The sequence below is a fragment of the Scyliorhinus canicula genome, chromosome 18, assembly GCF_902713615.1.
Source record: "Scyliorhinus canicula chromosome 18, sScyCan1.1, whole genome shotgun sequence".
Lineage (NCBI taxonomy): Eukaryota > Metazoa > Chordata > Chondrichthyes > Carcharhiniformes > Scyliorhinidae > Scyliorhinus > Scyliorhinus canicula.
The window spans coordinates 65,853,671-65,874,113 of NC_052163.1; the positions used below are offsets into that span (position 1 = coordinate 65,853,671).

General features: G+C 49.5%; 1 protein-coding gene across 1 annotated transcript in view; it reads right to left on the reverse strand.

The window, feature by feature from the left end:
- The window catches only part of evpla (envoplakin a), a 134,639-nt gene that overhangs the window by 16,263 nt on the left and 97,933 nt on the right, over positions 1 to 20,443 (reverse strand). The window contains exons 16-20 of the mRNA XM_038776662.1: positions 19,365 to 19,503; positions 15,992 to 16,185; positions 12,892 to 13,042; positions 11,178 to 11,261; positions 6,297 to 6,407 (exon numbers count right to left, since the gene is read on the reverse strand). Of these exons, the coding sequence (XP_038632590.1) occupies positions 6,297 to 6,407; positions 11,178 to 11,261; positions 12,892 to 13,042; positions 15,992 to 16,185; positions 19,365 to 19,503 (679 nt within the window). The remainder of the gene's footprint in view (positions 1 to 6,296; positions 6,408 to 11,177; positions 11,262 to 12,891; positions 13,043 to 15,991; positions 16,186 to 19,364; positions 19,504 to 20,443) is intronic.

Here is a 20,443-nt window from a genome sequence, read left to right on the forward strand (position 1 = left end):
GACCTTTGGTTCAATCTTCCCTGTTTTCTTCTCCTGAGTCTCAATCTGAACTCTTATAAGCCGTATCTTTTCAAGTAGCAACTGCCTCTTCTGACCCTCATCATCAATCTCGTTCTGAAGACTTCTGGCAGCCTTCAACATAATTGGGTCCTTTTCCACTTTGACCTTTTCAACTGTGACAAGCTTTTCTTTGATGTTGATTGGTTGCTGCTCAAGGATGGTGACCTCCCTGGTTAGGCGGTCCCAATCACCAATGGCGATTTGCTTCTCTCTTCTCAGGTATTGATCTCACTGCGCAGATTTTCGGCCTCAACATCTAAATGCGGGATTCCTCTCAATCTTCTTCACTTCTTAATGATGCTGGCCATTTTTGTCATTCTTTTGTCCATCTTCTAACAAATTGATTTTTTGCTTTGCTATATCTATGTCATTCTCAGTTCCCTGCCTTTGTTTCCTTACATCGTGGATTTTGTTACGTAAAGCAGAAAGGTTGCTTTCTACCTTGGGTCCCTGTAGTACTCCACCACTTCTTTCTCCTCTGTTCTATCCACAGCCTCTGCGCCTTAGAAAACTCAGTCTTTTGCTCTGCTCTTGTAGAGTTGCTTCAGCTAATTTGGTCTTCTTCTCTTCATCTTTAAACTGGGTTTGCAGCTCAGGGCCTTTCTTAGCAAACAATGTGTTTTGTGACTGCACGTTCTGTTGCGATATCACTACTTCGTTCACTGGACTTTCTTGTTGCTTGAGGGAGAAAAAGAATAAGAAAGTTTCAGAACTTTGATTCATAATTAACATAAATTTTACATCGACTAAGAGGAAGTGGTGGCCTAGTGGCATAGCCATTGGACTAGTAATGCAGAGACTGATGGTAATGATCTGGAGGCCTTGGTTCAAATCCCACCACCACAGATGGTGAAAATTGAATTCCATAACAATATGGAATTAAAAGTCTAAAGATGAACCATGAAACCATTGTTTTAAAAACCCATCTGGTTCATAATATCCTTTAGGGAAGGAAATCCTTCTGTCCTTCTGCAGACCTACAGTAACTATTGACTGCTCTCTGGAATGACCTGGCAAGTCACTCAATTCACAGGTAATTAGGGATGGGCAATAAATACTGGCCCGGTTGGTGATGCACACATCCCATGAATGAATAAAAAATGATTTACAACACATAGACAGGTGGTTTTGTCTCACTCACAAAAACGTTGAGTCCAATATATCAGAACTATTGCACTCAAATCGTTGACTCTGTTTTCCCTCTCCGGGCAGCACGGTGGCACAGTGGATAGCATTGTTGCCGTCAATGCGCCAAAGTCCCAGGTTCGATCCCGGTTCTGGGTCACTGGTCCGTGTGGAGTTCGCACATTCGCCCGGTGTTTGCGTGGGTTTCACCCCCACAACCCAAAGATGTGCAGGAAAGGTGTATTGGCCACGCTAAATTGCCCGTTAACAGGAAAAAAAATAATTGGGCACTATAAATTTATAAAACAACTCTGTTTCTCTCTCCGCAGATGCTGTTGGACCTGCCGCGTTATCTAGAACTATTGTACCAGTGTTAATGCTCCACGTCCACGTGAGACTCTTCCACCCAAATTCATCGAACTATATCAGGACACATCCTTATTTTCTCTTTCTCCCTCATATGTTTAACTAACTTCCTGTTAAATGCAGGTGCCAAAACTACACCATTGTGTGCGTGTTCTATATACTAACTGCTTTCTGGGTAAAGGTGTTTCCTCCTGAACTCTATATTGGATTTTCTTTAGTGACTATTTTCTTTACTGATTGTCTTCTATTTTGTACCGTACTGGTGTTCTGAATTATTTGAGGCTCATTTATCTGACCATCACACCACTGGTCAAGGTGGGCAATTATTGGCAATCGGTACATCGCACTAGCTGTTTGTTCAGGTCATTTCTTTTAAAAAATATAATATTTATAATGGTGAAGACATTTTTCTCAAACATCCCAAAAGAGTAATCCAACATTCTGGCTAAACGTGAAGCCTGGGATCTATAATTATTTTCATTTAATTTGGTTTAACTTTACACTTCAATTTTGCACACATGACACCATCAGGAAGGTCCCGGATGGGGCTGGGTGTAATGTGTTGTCCACAGTGTTTGAAAGTGGTTTTATACTGTGGACTAGAAGTGAAAGAAGAAGTCCATTGCTGACATGACACATTCGCCGGGGGCGTACCTTTCTGATATTTTTATATTCTTCCTTTATGCTGCAGTGGAGATGGCCTTGTTGCGGCACTGCATAAGACACCAGTGACCAATGATGGAAACATCATGTTTCTTTTCTTCACACCTGCGAGGTTCTATATTTCCTTCCCTCAGTGTTTACAGAATGAGGCTCATCAGAACCTCGGCAGGAGGATACTGACGGGCAGATATGAAAACCCAGCACTTACTGGAGACACCCACTTGGACAAGTGCAGCAACGCTGTCTCTTGCAAAGGCAAAAGACAGAAAAAATCTGAAATAAAACCGGAAAATGCTAGAAATACTCAGCACCTCTGGCAGCGCCTGTGGAGAGAGTTCAGGTCAATGACCTTTGATCACAATGTGTTTTGTCCTGGGTAGGTATGGGGTACATCAATCAAGGGTCTCATTTCTGATTACTCTCCCCCTCCATGGAAGTGTCCAAATATTGAAAGTGTCAGATTTTCAAAGTGTTCAGAGACTGTTTCAAAGTCTGTCAAGACTTGAAAATTAGACCTTAAGCCAACACTAATGAACCTCTCATGGTTCCTCATTGCCACTCATTGTGGCACCTATCCAGCTTTGGTTCAGTGACATCTACTGCCTCTGAATCAAAAGGTAATGAGTTCAAGTTTCGCTTGGACACAATCTATGCTAATACTTAATGCAGCAGCGCGGGACTGCTGCACTGTCAGAGGTGCTGTCTTTCAGATGTGGCGTGCATAGAATTATAGAGTCGTTACTGTATGGAAGGAAGAAATTTGGCCCTCCCAGCTCATACAGACTCTCTGTAACAACGTAATTTTGATGGCCCCATTTTGTCTTGGCCTGAGAATGTTTTCCTCTTCAGCTGTGTTATCCAAATCCCTTTGAAAGAACAAATCAGTCAATATATTCAGGCAACACCTTCCAGACCTTAACCATCTGCTGCTTAAAAAGTTTTCTTGGTGTTGCCTTTGATACTTTTCCAATCACTTTAAATCTGGTTATTGTGCTCATAGGTGATGTTTAGACAGGTTGGGTTGATGTGGACTGCACTTGATGCAGTGTAGCGAGAGACAGACCTCTACACTGGAGAAGATCCAACACAATTTATTCAACGTATTAACTAATATACATGCTCAGCTGTGGGTTGACACTATGCTGAATTGACTGGAGACCTATTACTAGCCTGACCAGACTACTAGCTACCGCATGGTGTTTGCACTGCTAGCTCAACGGACTCTGACTGTCTCAGTGGCTGGGTCCAGAGAGAGCGGAAACCTGGTGCCCTCTGGCTTTATAGTGTAGTGTCCTGTCTGGTGATTGGCTGCTCTGTGCTGTGTGTTAATCACTGCCTGTCTGCACTTCATTATATACATGGGTGAATATATGACAATTGTAACCGTTTCTTGCTAACCACTCTGTCTTGGCCCCTCATTACTTTGGATATTAAACCAACGTGGGGTATACAGAAAGAATCTCACAATCCAACAAGGTGAGCAGGGGAGTTCTCCCTGGTTTCCTCGCAATATCCATCTATCAACTAATCTCACTAAAACTGATGCTCTGGTTACTATTGATATCTGTGGAATCTTGCTGTGTGCAAGTTGGTTGCCATGTCTCCAACATTACAACAATGACTGCACTTCAAAAGGATTTCATTGATTGCAAAGTGATTGAGGGCTTCCTGAGTCCACGACAAGCAATTCAGGAAAGTTCTTCTTTCACTGCCTATGGCTGGCAGATCCGAGGGCAGTCCGGCCAGAATGGGAGGGTTGACCATGGATGATGGAGCACTATGGCCGCACAGTAATCCCAGAACCGAGAGGTCTGTTCACAGTAAGGAGATGCGTGGAAATACTAACACTTGTTTTGAAACCCTTCAGTTACCAGTAGCATTCAAGTTACCTTTTGCTTAACCTTTGTCACAAAGTCCAGTTGGTTGAGCAGTTGGTCATTCGATGAAGCAACTTCAGCAAAACGCTTACAGTATCCTTCTCCTACAAAGAAAGAAAGTTATTTCAGAACAGTGAAAATTCAGTGAATATTTGTCTGAGAAGGGTTTCAAGAGAGAGAACACGAGGATTATACAGTCAGCTCATTGTGCATGTACAGGCTCTTAGAAACATAGAATTCCTACTGTGCAGAAGGAGGCCATTCGGCCCATCAAGTCTGCACTGACCCTCTGAAAGAGGACCCTACCTAGGCCTACTCCCCCGCCCTAACCCCACAACCACACCTAACCGGCACATCTTTGGGCAGTGGGGGGGGGGGGGGGGGGGGGGGAGAACCGGAGCACCCGGAGGAACTCCATGTAGTCACCGAAGGCCAAAATTAACCCAAGTCCCTGGCGCTGTGAGGCTGCAATGCTAACCACTGTGCCACCTTCAGTCTTATGTAATACTGTCCTGTCCGTCCCTCATAGCCCCGCAAATTGGTCCATTTTTGTGTATTTATCCCTTGGAATTTACTGTTAAATCTGCTTCCATTAGCCTTTCTGGCAGCACATTCCAGATCTTAACCATCACCGGATAAAAAAGAACATGATGGCCATGCCAAGGGCATCGGAGGCCATTGGACCCCCTGAGTAGTTGGGTCAGGGCACTGCACCAGCACCTCCTCCTGGCCCATAGCATAGTCAGTTTGGCACTGTGGACAGTGTCAGGGTACCAATGGGTATTGTTAAGGGGTGGGAGCCTGTGAGAGGGCATTGCCATGAAAGGGGGGGGGGGGCATTGAGGGAGAGGGCTGTAAAAAGGGGGGGTTTCTCAATGGGGGCTGCAATGACCCCATAGATGGCTGTTGGTCACTTGCAGAGGGGCACTGATGCCAGCAATGGGGGGAGCCTGATGTCTGCGGGTGGGGGAGGGAGGGCCTCTGCCAGTAAATAGGGTTGCTTCATCTCCCGGCCTCTGATTCTGAAAATGCCTTTATCTCCCTGGTTATTCCTCCACCTCTTTATTTACCTCTGAAGGTCCCTGGATCTTGACGCAAAATGAACTGGGCTGAGCTCACAGGTTAAGTGTTAAGAATTAGCCTTTTGTATTATAAAATACAAATTTGGGGGCTGGTTTATCTCAGTGGGCTAGACGGCTGGTTTGTGATGCAGAACAAGGCCAGCAGCGCGGGTTCAATTCCCATACCAGGTGAGAATTCGGAATTTTCCCTCTGTGTGCCCGAACAGGTGCCGGAATGTGGCAACTACGGGCTTTTCACAGTAACTTCATTGTAGTGTTAATGTAAGCCTACTTGTGACAATACAGTAGAAAGATTATTATTATTAATCCCAAGATGGTTGCCACATTTTCTGCATCAGAAAAACGTTTAATTGGCTGTAAAACACTTTGAGGTATCTGTTAGTTTTGAATGGCACAATATAACATAAGTCTTTTTTCTGGTCTCCTCATGTGTTTATTGAGCTTTTCCTGACATTCGGCAGTGTGACACATTGCAGGAACTTTCTGGAGAGATAAGTTTCTCCAGAATTCCCGATTGGGAATCTTCCATTTATGACTGCTGATCTTGGTCTTGCCCACAAGTACACCTTCAGGAGAGCAGTAGAGAACTGGGGAAGAAGAAGAAAAACACAGAAACTACTGGTGACTGTCTCAAGCAGGGTGATCAACTCTGGGTGAAAAAGATAAGTGCCATTTTGCTGTGCGTTTGTGTGTCGGGGGGGGGGGGGGGGGGGGGGGGGGGGGGGGGGGGGGGTTTCTGGTGAAGCTGCACCAGTGGCCATGGGGTGGTAGGTGGAGTAGGGAGGTTGATATTGGTGAACCTGAGAGGGAGGAAGGTGGGGAAGGGTGCTGCCACAACTGAGGGGGTGGGGAGAGCATTGGGGCTGGTGGTGCAGCCAAGTGACCTGCCTCGATTCTGATATTAGATCCATGCCACGGGGAGATCCCAACCACGAGCTTGACCAGATGACTCCCAACGCAGGCCCAAATTAAAGCCTCTCCTGCAAAAATCCTAGCCCAAACGCATCCCAGGAAGACTTGACCCAGGATGTGGGACAAAAGAAGGGATAACGGGAGAAAATCCTGGATGGTAGGCCATCCTGATCTCTACTTTGAGCGATTGACACTGCAGTGTTTCCCTTACCTGATCATTAATGACTTCTTGCAGGGTCTGAGTCCGCAGCTTTTTCACTTTAGATGCACCAGTGGCAGGGTCCAGAGTTGCCCGATATTTGTCATTGTTAGTTTCGTAATCCTTTAAAAAAGAAAAACCCATTACTTATTTTGGGAGTGCTGGCTTAGAGGAGGGTCTATTGTGTCATAAACCCACACCCACCCTGCAGTCTGCCATTGAAGGGCAAGGCCTTCGGCTGACCATGATTCCCCCTTACAAGAACCTGGGTTAGTATCCAAGGATGGCGATGCCCAAAGCTAGGCGCCCAATCCACCAAGTGAGTTAAGACACACATACTCCACTACAGTATAGAATGGACCCCACTGGTTATACAATAAAGGCAATGGAATTGAACTCCCAGATAACAGGCTTGATTCTAAACAACCCCACCCCCCGCTATTGCGCCCGATGCACCTCCTCCTGTTCCCGAAGAACAGTGGGATGGGACAGGAACCAAATGGAGTGTGATGCACCTGTCCCGCGGTACCATCTGGTTCACATTCTCGCTGAGTTTTTAAACTCATTTAAATATGTTCAGCCCGCCTGAAGCCGGAGTTGCCAACTCCTGGGAGTCTCTGCCCCAACTGGCACAGCCTGAGGCCGAGAGGAATCACTGGTGGTCCCCATAAATGGAGACCAGACATGATGGCGACGCCAAGGGGCTTGAAGGCCATTGGACCCCTGGGTATTTGGGCCAGGGCACGGCCCCAGCACCTCCTCCTGACCTCTAGCATTGCCAGGTTGCCACTGCCTAGGGGCAGTGTCAGGGTACAAAGGTACATGGTTAAGGGGTGGAGCCTGTGAGAGGGCATGGCAATGAAAGGGGGGGTGGATGGAAGGGAGACGGCCTGTAAAGTGGGGGAGTTCCTTAGAGGGGGGGCCTCGGCAACCCCATAGCGGGCAGTCGGTCATTTGGGGAGGAGTGCTGGTATCAGCGATGTGGGGAGCCTGATGCCTGTGAGTGGAGGAGGGAGGGTTTCTGTCAGTAGGGTTATAAGGAGATTGGGGCACCTTCTAAAAATAGCACCGCAATCTCCGAGCAGCCTTGCCGGCGTCTTTTGGTCCCACTCCAAATAAATATTCTAAATATGGGTGAATTCATTGAGAATCTCCCCAGGCTCCTGGGAAATGCCAAAGGTCAGAACTTACTGAGTATTCACAGTGGGAATCACACTGGAACAGCTGGTGGGATTCTCACCAGTTTATCTGCCTGAAATGTCAGTCATTTTCTGGGCGATTTCTCCCCAACATGTTTGACTGAGATTGATTGAGGGATAAATATTGGTCAGGACACTGGGGATAACTCTCCTGCTCTTCTTCAATCTGCAATTCAGCGGACTTGAGTGAAAGTCCACTGAATGGCATGTTTAGCGAGGTGTTTCTCAGCGATATTCAACAATACTTTGCTGGGGAGCTTCCGGTGGCGCCCTCGAGGAGGCAGGTCGCAGGTCGGATCGCTCCCGCCCGAGATGGGCAAACGGACCTTTGTCTACGGACTTTTTAGGGACCTGGCAGCCTGAATCGGTGGAGGAGACGACAGGGAAGAGGCTTTCTTCCAGGGTATGGGCAGCTGGACCAGAAGCGGTCGAGTGGAGCGGCAAGGATCGAAGCGGGAGCAGCGGGGAACCCAGGCCGGGCGGCCAAGCATGGCGGACGGCGGGGACCGTGGAGCGGAGGCTCACTGGCCAAGGGAGGAGCAGATGGAGTTCTTCAAGAACTGCTTCGCCGAGCTGAGGAGGGACACGCTGGACCCGATGAGAGCGGTGATGGACCGAATGGTCGAGACACAGGCGGCCCAAGGGAAGGCGCTCAGGGAGGTCGAGGCGAAGCTCTCCAGTCAGGAGGGAACGGTAATGGAGCTGGAGCACGAGATGGAGGAGCTGAACGCCCGTCAGAGGAGGATGCAGGAGCAGCTTGAAGAGCTGGGGAACAGAGCCAGGAGGCAGAATTTAAGAATCGTTGGCCTCCCCGAGGGCTGCGAGGGGTCGGATGTGGGCGCATACGTGACGGGTATGCTTGAGGCGCTGATGGGACCGGAGGCCTTCCCTCAACCCCTGGAGTTGGATGGGGCACATAGAGCCCCCGCAAGGAAGCCCAGGACGGGCGACCGACCGAGGGCCTTGGTGGTCCGCTTTCACCGGCTTGCTGACAGGGAACGTGTGCTGCGATGGGCCAAGGCGGAGAGGAGCAGCAGATGGGAGAACTGCGAGGTGCGCATTTACCAGGACTTGGGAACGGAGCTGGCCAAGAGGCGTGCAGGATTCATCAAGGTAAAGGCAGCCCTCTACAAAAAGGAGGTGAGGTTTGGAATGCTATATCCTGCAAAGCTTTGGGTTACGTTTGAGGAACTCCACTACTACTTTGAGACACCAGAACAGGTTTGGACCTTTATTAAAGACAAGAAGCTGGACTTGAACTAATGGGCACTGAGTTCTTTCAGTGCTGTACAGTGGCGGCGGCCTGTTAACTTAAAGTTGCTCTGATTAGGACTTTTACGAAGAAAAAGAAGCTGGACTGGAACTAAAGGACTCGGGGCTTTCAGACATTTGTGTGGCGGCGGTTTGTTAAACTATCCTGTACTGTAATGTTTTATCTAAGATTGTTTTCAGCCTGGACAGAGAGTGGGGGCTGGAGGGCGCACTGTTTAGGGTCCTTTGGGGGGATCGCAATGGGGGGGGGGGGGGGGGGCCTGTGCTTGGTACCTTCTGGTGCGAGATCGGGGCCTCTGATGGGGGGATGGGCTAGGGGCTAGTCACGGGACTTGAAAGGGCACGGTGGGATACAATTAGGTTAATGGGTCCCTGGTGGGTGGGGGGAGGGCCTGAGCGCTGGGACGGGAGACAGGTAGGCGCCAGGGGCAGGGGTCAGTGTGACTAGCGTAGGTCAGGGGGCACCAGGGAGATCGGAGGGGGGGGGCGGGGCGGGCTAGGGCCAAGCGCAGGGCTGACCTGGCAGGCCAGGCCTGGGGGAGTAGGGGAGACCAGGCGGGGGGGGGGGGGGGGGGGGCGGGGAGGGAGAAGAGGGTTAGGGCCACGTTAGCTTAGTGTAGTTGAACACGTGTGGCATGGGTAAACAGAGCTGGCAGGGAAAGTGCCGTATGGAAGGATTTTTGGTTTCAACATTTATTAACATGTTTATTCTTTCCCACTGTTCGTTTTCACTATGTTAAGGCTCTTTGCACAGGGCCATTTTTCGCTTTGTAACTGTTACAAATTTGTGTTAAATAAAAAACTTCAAAAAAAAAAAAACAAACAATACTTTGCTGGGGTTTTCTGGCCTCGGCAAAGAATGCCCTGTCGAAGCCACACTTTCAATCATTTCCTGCACTGGTGAGCTATCAACCCCCCCCCTCAGCGCTCCAGCACGGCATCCCGAACCTCCGAGCCACTCTTATCGGTAAGGCCCCCCCCCCCCAGACCCAATCCCCCAGCATGGGCAACTTGGCACCCTGACAGTGCCCATGCCAGCCTGGAAGTTCCACCTGGGCACCCTGACAGTGCCAGGGTGACACTAACAGGATGGACGGGTGGCAGTGACAAGCTGCCCAGATGCCAAGTGCCAAGATGCCTGGGTGTTGGGGAGTGTCAGGGTGCCAACTTGCCCATTCCTCGACCCCCCCCCCCCCCCCCCCCCCCCCCCCGTGATACTTCCCCAGCTGCCCCCACGACTTGTTCATGACTATGTGAACCAGTACCAAATGGCGGCAAGTTGAGGCCTTGCTGGGGAAGCCGGTGAATCCAATGCTCCGGGTGAATCTGGTGAGCGCATATTTAAATTAGCCTAATGGTTCATTTAAATATGCGCACTTAGATCTCACCCAGCGAGAGCGAGATCCAGATTAAAACTCCTCGTGCGATTCAACGATTCTCGCAAGACATTTAGAGCATCACGATTCTCACAAGGAGCTTTTCATGAGGTTTAACAGCCTCGTGCCGACACCGAATCGGCGCAATTAAGCCACTGAATAGCACCTAGGATTCTTTTATTTCCATCTTTGGGAACAGACAACTTGGTTTAACAAATAAAAGGCAGTATCTCGCTCTGTACGGCATTGAAGCGTCAGCTGGATTTCTGTGCACGTGTCTGAGGAGTGGTTCTCTGACCCCCCGCCGGGCCGGAGAATCGCTGGGGGGGGTGCGGCGTGAATCCCGCCCCCACCGGCTGCCGAATTGTCTGGCGCCGGGCTTTTGGCGGGGGCGGGAATGGCACTGCGCCGGTCGGCGGCCTCTAACAGCCCCTCCCCCCCCCCTCCCCCCGGCGATTCTCCGGTCTGTGATGGGCCGAGCGGCCGCCCATTTTCGGCCGGTCCCGCCGGCATCAATTAGACCTGGTACTGACTGGCGGGTCCTGGCTCTGCGGACGGCCTCTGGAGTCCTCGGGGGGGAGGGGGCGCGAGGGGGGGGGATCTGGCCTCGGGGACTGCCCCCACAGTGGCCTGGCCTGTGATTGGGGCCCACCGATCCGTGGGCGGGCCTGTGCTGTGGGGGCACTCTTTCCCTCCGCACCAACTGCTGTGGAGCTCCGCCATGGCCGGTGCGGAGATGACCCCCCCCCGTGCATGCGCTGGGATGACGGCAGCACACGATGGCGCTCCCGTGCATACGCCAACTCACGCCGACTGCCGGAGGCCCTTCGGCACCGGTTGGCGCGACGCCAAGCCCCTCCCGTGCCGTTTGGCGGGGCGCCAACCCCGCTGGCGCTGGCCTAGCCCCTCAAGGTGCAGAGGATTCCGCTCCTTCCGGGCGGCCCGATACCGGAGTGGTTCATGCCACTCCTCGGCGCTGGGACCACCCGCCCCGCTAGGTAGGGGAGAATCCCGCCCAAGCTCTGTCATTAGAAACAAATACATACCTTCAGGTTTGACTGCAGGTCATGGGACAGAGCGACGAGTGCATCTTTTTCTGATTCCTTCTTCTTGATATCGTTCACCAGTCTCTGTGAGTAAACGGATGAAGATAATTCAGTGAGATCAGGCTTTATGTTTGTTGGTTCCAAGAAACTTTGTTTAGTTACAATAACTATTATATACATCACACAGTAGATCCCAACTGGATCTGTCTTGCTGATGCCAAACTGGCCGACTTTATATATACTATAGATGCGGGGAGATTGTTTCTAATAGAAACATAAAATTATGAAGGGAATAGATAGGATAGATGCGGGCAGGTTGTTTCCACTGGCGGGGTGAAAGCAGAACTAGGGGGCATAGCCTCAAAATAAGGGGAAGAAAATTTCGGACTGAGCTTAGGAGGAACTTCTTCACCCAAAGGGTTGTGAATCTATTGAATTCCTTGCCCAGTGAAGCAGTTGAGGCCCCTTCATTAAATGTTTTTAAGATAAAGATAGATACTTTTTTGAAAAATAAAGGAATAAAGGGTTATGGTATTTGGGCGGGAAAGTGGAGCTGAGTCCACAAAAGATCAGCCATGATCTCACTGAATGGTGGAGCAGGCTGGAAGGGCCAAATGGCCCACTCCTGCTCCTAGTTCTTATGTTCTTATGTACTACAGCTATAAATTGTTTAAAGGTCCCTGGCCCCTTAACCAGGGAGCTTGTACTCACAGGGAAGTTAATTGTTCCCATCCCGTAAGGTACTTGTGGGTTATAATATTTAGTAAATTCTGACACCATGAAATCATTTTGCTTCCAATCTCTCAGCGAACTGTAGTCGGGTGTGCATTGCCCACTGGGTGGAGAGGCTTATGGCCTCGCACACTTTGGTTTTGGCCCCTGTATATGCAAACATTGATTCGTTCTCTTCCCTCCTCATCTCACTCGTGGATCTTCACATTTGTTTTATTTCTCTCTTTCTTACTTTTCTGTTTTCATCTCTTGTTCCTCTCTGTGCCCTCCCCTCTATTTCCTGCAATGCTGGCGTTACTGGACAGGAAGACCACAGGGATAAATGAGAAAGTTGAGTGTGAAACGGCAGCACCTGAAGAGTCGAGGCCCACCTGAAGAGGTGCGTGAACTATCAGGCAGGTGCACTCCAGTGTCTGAACCTAACTAACCTCGATGATTGAGCCATTGTAAAACATGGATTGCTGCAGAACATGAGCTGGATTGTCACAAATATGTGGACAAGAAATGTCACATGGAGAGGTTGAATAAATTTGGTTAGTCCTCACTGGAACGAAGGAGGTTGAGGGGCGACCTGATAGAGGTCTACACAATTATGAGGGGCACAGACAGAGTGGATAGTCAGAGACTTTTTCCCAGGGTAGAGAGGCCAATTACTAGGGGACATAGGTTTAAGGTGCGAGAGGCAAGGTTTAGAGGTGATCTATGAGGTACATTTTTTGCACAGAGGATAGTGGGTGCCTGGAACTCACTGCCAGAGGAGGTGGTGGAAGCAGGGACAATAGTGATGTTTAAGGGGCATCTTGACAAATACATGAATAGGATGGGAATAGAGGGATACGGACCCAGGAAGTGTAAAAGATTTTACGGGCAGCATGGTCGGCACAGGCTTGGAGGGCCGAAGGGCCTGTTCCTGTGCTGTACTTTTCTTTGTTCTTTGCGTCGTTTTGAACTCCAGGAACCCTGTTTCCTGGAAAGCACCCACCTTTTGAGCCCCAAGTTTGGCATTGACTTCATTCAAGTTGTCTGTGGGTTGCACTTGATTGTTAGGAAGATTGTTCATCCAGGTGTTGAGTTCCTGCTGGGAAGTTCTGAAACGCTGATTGGCTGTGTTGGAATTCTGAAGCATACTCTCTCTGTGAAGAATCAAAGTACAATGTGAAATTTCTGTTGAGTGGAGTATCAGATACTTCACAACAGAATACAGCAGGAGATGGAGAAGAGCACTGAAGGAAAGCAGTGTTAGAAAATGAATCCAAGAATCTATTTTCTACATGAACTTAATCAATATGGAACTTGAACAGCTCCAAGTGTTTGGGCTTCCTTCTGTTTCCGGATCATGTCTGAGCCTCAGAATGGCGGTATGGTGGCGCAGTGGTTAGCACTGCTGCCTAACGGCGCCGGGGACCCAGGTTCGATCCCGGCCCCGGGTCACTGTCTGTGTGGAGTTTGCACATTCTCCCTGTGTCTGCGTGGATCTCAACTCCACAACCCAAAATGACGTGCAGGTTAGGTGGATTGGCCATGCTAAATTGCCCCTTAATTGGAAAAAAAAGAATTGGGCACTCTAAATTTACTTTTTTTAAATGTCTAAGCCTCGGCTCCACAGTAGAATTCTTGCCACTGAGCCAGAGTCTTGTGGGTTCAGCCCCAAACAAAAGACTCAAGAGCAAAGTGCCGTTTGACACACTGGGCAGAACTTGAGGGAGCGCTGCTCTGTTAGAAATGACAATTTTCAGATGAGACACTGAGCCGAGGTACCCCATACCTTTCAGGTGAGTGTACTATTATATTCCCGGACCAGACCCCAATATTTACTAGGATACCAGATAGGAACCCCAATTACTTTTTTAAAAATTGTAAAACTGAGGAAAGGATACTTCACTCCACGAGTGATTCCATGCACTAGTAGGGATATTTCACATAATTTACAGTGCAGAAGGAGGCCATTCGGCCCATCGAGTCTGCACCGGCTCCTGGAAAGAGCACCCTACCCAATGTTAACACCTGCACCCTGTCCCCATAACCCCATAACCCAGTAACCCCACCAAACACTAAGGGCAATTCTGGACACGAAGGGCAATTTAGCATGGCCAATCCACCTAACCTGCACATCTTTGGGCTGTGGGAGGAAACTGGAGCACCTGGAGGAAACCCACGCAGGCACGGGGAGAACGTGCAGACTCCACACAGACAGTGACCTAAGCCGGGATTCGAACCTGCGACCCTGGAGCTGTGAAGTAATTGTGCTAACCACAATGCTACCGTGCTGCCCACAACCATTTTTTAAAATTTAGAGTACCCAGTTCTATTTTTTTGCAATTAAGGGGCAATTTAGCATAGCCAACCCATGCAGACACAGGGAGAATGGACAAACCCCTCACGGGCAGTGGCCTGGGGCGGGGATAGAACCCGGGTCCTCGGCGCCTTGAGGCACCAGTGCTAACCACTGCTCCACCGTGCCACCTCACCACCATCTTTTTTTAAAAATAAATTTAGATTAGCCAATTATTTTTTTCCAATTAAGGGGCAATTTAGCGTGGCCAATCCACCTACTTTGCACATTTTTGGGTTGTGGGGGCGAAACCCACGCAGACACGGGGAGAATGTGCAAACTCCACACGGACAGTGACCCAGAGCCGGGATCGAACCTGGGACCTCAGCGCCGTGAGGCGGTTGTGCTAACCACTGTGCCACCGTGCTGCCCCTCACCACCATCTTCAATGATATTCAGAATCAAAGTAATATTTCCAAGTTTGTTGATGACATGAAATTTGGTGGAAATGTGGGTGGTGAGGAGATTGTTAAGAGGTTTCAAGGTGTTTTAGACAATTTGAGTGAGGGGATAAATACATGGCAGATGCAGTATAATGTGGATAAATGTGAGGTTATCCACTTTGGATAAACAGAATTATTTAAATGGTGATAGATTGGGAAAAGTTGACGTACAGAGGGACCTGGTGTCCTTCTGCACCTGTCACGGAAAGCAAGCATGCAGGTACAGCAAACAAAAGAAGGGAAATAGTATGTTGGCCTTCATTGCAAGAGGACTTGAGTACAGGAGCAAGAATGTCTTACTGCAGATGTACAGGGCTTTGGTGAGACCACTCCTGGAGTATTGTGTGGAGTTTTAATGATAATAATCTTTATTGCCACAAATTGGCTTCCATTAACACTGCAATGAAGTTACTGTGAAAAGCCCCTAGTCGCCACATTCCGGCGCCTGTTCGGGTGCACAGAGGGAGAATTCAGAATGTCCAAATTACCTAACAGCACGTCTTTCGGGACCAGCGGGAGGAAAGTAGAGCACCCGGAGGAAACCCACACAGACACGGGGAGAACGTGCAGACTCCGCACAGACAGTGACCCAAGCTGGGAATCGAGCATGGGACCGTGGCGCTGTGAAACCACAGTGCTAACCACTGTGCCACCGTGCTGCCCTGGTCTCCTTACTAAGAAGGGATATACTTGTCATAGGTGGAGTACAGAGAAGGTTCACAAGGCTGATTCTTGAGATGGCAGGATTGTCATATGGGGGGGGATTGGACCTTCTGAGCCTGTATTTATTGGAATTTAGAAGAATGAGATGGGATCTCATTGAAAGGTATAGAATTCTGACAGGACTGGACAGGCTGGGTGCAGGGGTGTTGTTTCCTCTGGCTGGGGTGGGGTGCGGGGTGAATCTAGAACAAGGGTCACAGTCTCAGGATACAGAGTAACTTATTTAGGACTGAGATGAGGAGAAACGTCTCCACCCAGAGGGTGGTGAACCTATGGAATTCTATATCTCACAGGGATGTGGAAGACAAGTCACTGAATATATTTGAGAAGGAAACAGATAGATTTCTAGACTCTTAAGGGTGTTGAGGGCTACGGGGAGAGAACTGCAGTATGGTGTTGAGACAGAGAATCAGCCATGATCATAATGTATGATGGAGCAGACCTGAAGGGCTGAATGGCCTACTCCAGCTCCTATTTTCTATGTTCCTGTGTTTGTCAAGGGCAATTATGGATGGGCAATGGATTACTGTCTTTTTCAGTGATTCTGACATCCTAATCATTTTTGTAACGAGTGGAGAGCCCACCTCAGGTCCAGTTGATCGCTTGCGTTCTGCAGGCGGTTGTTGAGCTTTTGGACCTCAGCCTTCTGTTTTATGAGATCAGGGCAATATTCTTGGAAGTTGAGTTCCAGAGGTTTGCAGCTATCCTCAGTTCTTTTCATGTCCTGGTTCATCTTCTGCAGCTTGCCTTGGTTGTTGTTTAGTTCCCGTTTCAAATTCTGAAAGAAGAGCAAGAGATAATAATTGGAAGGAAGGTTTATAAAGAGGGCCGATGCAGAGGGGCCTCACAGACATTTCCTTCAATTCTGCATTAGTTTTACTCTAACCTCACTTTGTTGAAATGTCTGTCTCAAAAGGTCACAGCTCTGCACAAAAACCATTCCATTCAGGAGAAGGGGGAACATAATCCCCTTGTCCATGTAATCCCCTCGCTTGTGGATGGATAGTGAGTTGTATGCACCTCCTGCTACCACACCACTCTTCCTGAAGATTGGCAGTGTAGCTCCCTTGAGCAAGACACAAGACCAACAGAGGGCAGTCTTCTCCAACATTAACTGCTAATTATATTCAGCATCAAGAGAACCCAGACCACCTGTACTGCACTTTGATGGCAACGGACATTGAAGACACAGATAAGGAGGAATTTCTTCTTTCAGAGGGTAGTGAATCTGTTGAATTCCTTAGCGCAGAGAGCTGTAGAGGCTGGGGCATTAACTATGTTCAGATAATCAGTAAGGGCATCAAGGGTGATGGGAATAACCTTCACCCTTGAGGGAAAGTGGAGTTGGGAATTATCATATCAGTTCAGTCACGATCTCATTGAATTATGGAGCTGACTTAATGGCTGAATGGCCTAATTCTGCTCCCATGTCTTAAGGTCTTATGAACCCAAGGACAGATACAGTGGTCGGGATTCTCTGATCCTGAGGCTAAGTGTTGACGCCGTCGTAAACACCGTTGCGTTTCACGACAGCGTCAACATGCCCTCAGGAGCAGCGATTCTGACCCCTACAGGGGGCCAGCACGGCACTGGAGCGACCCACGCCGCTCCAGCTGCGGATGCGCAGTGGCTCCCTTCTCCCCGCCGGCCCCGATGTAACACGGCATAGGGGGCCGGCGCGGAACAAAAGAGACCCCAGCCCGAGAGGCCGGCCCGCCGATCGGTAGGACCCGATCGTGGGTCAGGACACAGCGGACGCACCCCCCCCCCCCCCCCCCCCCCAGGGTCGGACCGCCCTCACCAGGCTGCCCCCGGATGCATGCACGGCGAAGTCCAGCCAGGTAAGACCACATGTGGACGGCGTTGGCGGGACTCGGATTTTATGTACGGCTGCTCGATCTATCCCGGGTGGAGAATCGCCCGGGGGTGGGGGGGCAGCGTAGAGCAGCCGCGACTGGTGCCACGCTGGCGCCAATGGCGCCGATTCTCCGCTCTCCAGAGAATCGCCGGACTGGCGCCGGGGCGGCGTCGCGCGATTCGCGCCCGGCCCGGCGATTCTCTGGCCCAGCCTGGGCTGAGAGAATCCCGCCCAGTGTTTTGACATAGGATTACCTCAGATATACAGCACAGAAGCAGGCTATTCAGCTCGTTAGTCCATGCTGGTGTTCATGCTTCACACGAGCTCCCTCTCATCCTCTCCCTTGTAAATCTACCATCATAATCAGCTATCCCCTCATCTTTCAAATGCTTGTATTCCTTGTTTTCCCTTAAATGTATCTATACCATTCATTCCAACCACTCCCTATGGAAGCGAGGTCCATATTCTCAACACTATTTGGGTGAAGACATTTCTTCTGAATTCCCTGTTGGATTTCTTGGTGATATTGTTGGCCTTGTGTTGTGTGCTATTGCACTTCCCCTCACACTGCTCCACAATGGGTAATGTCAGCCACGCTGGAAGTGATTGTAACTGCCTGACAGTTTCACTCTTTAAAAACAAATGCAGGGTCCCGGGTTCAATTCCAGCCTCGGGTGACTGTCTGTGTGGAATTTGCACTTTCTCTCCTTGGCTGCATGGGTTTCCTCCGGGTGCTCCGGTTTCCTACCACAGTCTAAAGATGTGCAGGTTAGGTGGATTGACTATGATAAATTGCCCCTTAAATGTCCAAACAGTTAGATGGAGTTACTGGGATAGGGTCGAGGCATGGGCCTAGGTCGGGTATTCTTTCCAAGAGTTGGTGCAGACTCGATGGGCCAAATGGCCTCCTTCTGCACTGTAGAGATTCTATGATTCTACATGAATATCGTAGGATTAATTTGCTCTATTAGCCGTGGAGGGCCACATGTGCCCAACAAGCTCTTTTCATAAACGTACGGGGCCAAGTGTTAGATTTATTTGTGGGAGAGCACTTTGGAGATAGTGACCACAATTCGGTCTCTTTCACTATGGAGAGGGATAGGGCCATACGGCAGGGCAAGGTTTATAATTGGGGGAGGGGTAATTATGATGCGATTAGACTAGAATTACGGAGCATAAGATGGGAATTGAAACTGTCAGGGAAAGGCACAAATGAAAAGTGGAGCTTGTTCAAGGAACAAATACTACGTGTCCTTGATAGGTACATCCCTGTCAGGCAGGGAGGAAGTGGCCGTGTGAGGGAACCATGGTTCACAAAAGAGGTTGAATGTCTTGTCAAGAGGAAAAAGGATGCGTATGTAAGGATGAGAAAACAAGGTTCAGTTGGGTCGCTTGAGGGTTACAAGGTAGCAAGGAATGAGCTAAAAAAAAGGGCTTGGGAGAGCTAGGAGGAGGCAAGAGAAGTTCTTGGTGGGTCAGATCAAGGAAAACCCTTTTTACTCTCATGTGAGAAATAAAAGAATGACCGGGGTGAGGTTAGGGCCGGTCAAGGACAGTAGTGGGAACTTGTGCATGGAGTCAGAAGAGATAGGAGAGGTGTTGAATTAATACTTTTCTTCAGTGTTCACAAAGGAGAGGGGCCATGTACCCGAAGGGCCGTTCAATAGCATGGTGGGCAATTTAACATGGCCAATCCACTTAACATGTACATCTTTGGACTGTGGGAGGAAACTGGAGCGCCCGAAAGAAACCTACACAGACATGGGGAGAACTTGCAAATTCCACAAAGACAGTCACTCCGAGGCCGGAATTGAACCTGGTTCCCTGGTGCTGGTTGAGGCAGCAGTGCTAACCACAATGCCACCGAGCCATCTTTTATGTCAGCTCCATTGACATGAGGAGTAACTCAGGCATGATGAGCTCTGCATTTGATTCTCTGATCTGGGAACGGTATCTCACAAATTTGGGGCGGACATATTTTAAGTGAAAGATGGGATTGCGAAGATGGCGAGAGGCTGGAGTTGAGATCAATGGGTAAAGGGGCAGCCTCTCATGGTTCTACAACATGCCACTTGCCCCTGGTTCCTCAGCGTTGGTACCTGCAGCTCAGAACTCCTCTGTTGCACGGCATTTGGTGCCGCAGGAATCACTGACTCCTCCGCCAGGTTGGATTCAATTTTCTGAAGGGCATCTTCTGCTTTCTGAATGCTGTCTTCCAACTCCAGTTGGCTGTTTGCTCTGGCCAAGAGAAAAACAAATAAGTCACAGGTCTGCATCATTTGTGTGGCCATCATAATTGGGGAAAGTACATGACCAAGAGTGTCCCACAGGAACTCCACTGCAAGCAGTTCGGTTAGGACATTAAACTGCAGAAGATCTGCAGATAGGGGCCTCACGGTAGCATGGTGGTTAGCATCAATGCTTCACAGCTCCAGGGTCCCAGGTTCGATTCCCGGCTGGGTCACTGTCTGTGTGGAGTCTGCACGTCCTCCCCGTGTGTGCGTGGGTTTCCTCCGGGTGCTCCGGTTTCCTCCCACAGTCCAAAGATGTGCGGGTTAGGTGGATTGGCCATGCTAAATTGCCCGTAGTGTAAGGTTAATGGGGGGATTGTTGGGTTACGGGTATACGGGTTACGTGGGTTTGAGTAGGGTGATCATTGCTCGGCACAACATCGAGGGCCGAAGGGCCTGTTCTGTGCTGTACTGTTCTATGTTCTATGTTCTATCTTTTTTAAAATAAATCTGAAGTGCCCAATTCTTTTTTCCAATTAAGGGGAAATTTGGCATGGTCAATCCACCTACCCCACACATCTTTGGGTTGTAGGGGTGAGACCCACGCAGGCACCGGGAGAATGTACAAACTCCGCACGGATAGTGACCCGAGGCCAGTAATCTAATCCGGGTCCTCAGCGCCAACCACTGTGCCACCATGCCACCCAAACTGCAGAGGATCTTGATTGGGTTGCAAATGTCAACCCTATTACTTAGAATTACATTGGATATACCGCCCAGAAAAGGGCCATTTGAGCTAAGCAGGTCTTCAGTGTTAATTCACCACCCGAGCCTCGTCCCCTCTTTTCTCTTCCAGATATAACATAGTAAATCTCTATTTTCTCCTCCCTAGAATCTTTGATTTTCTTCCTCTTAAATGCTTCTATACCATTCACTTCGACCACTCC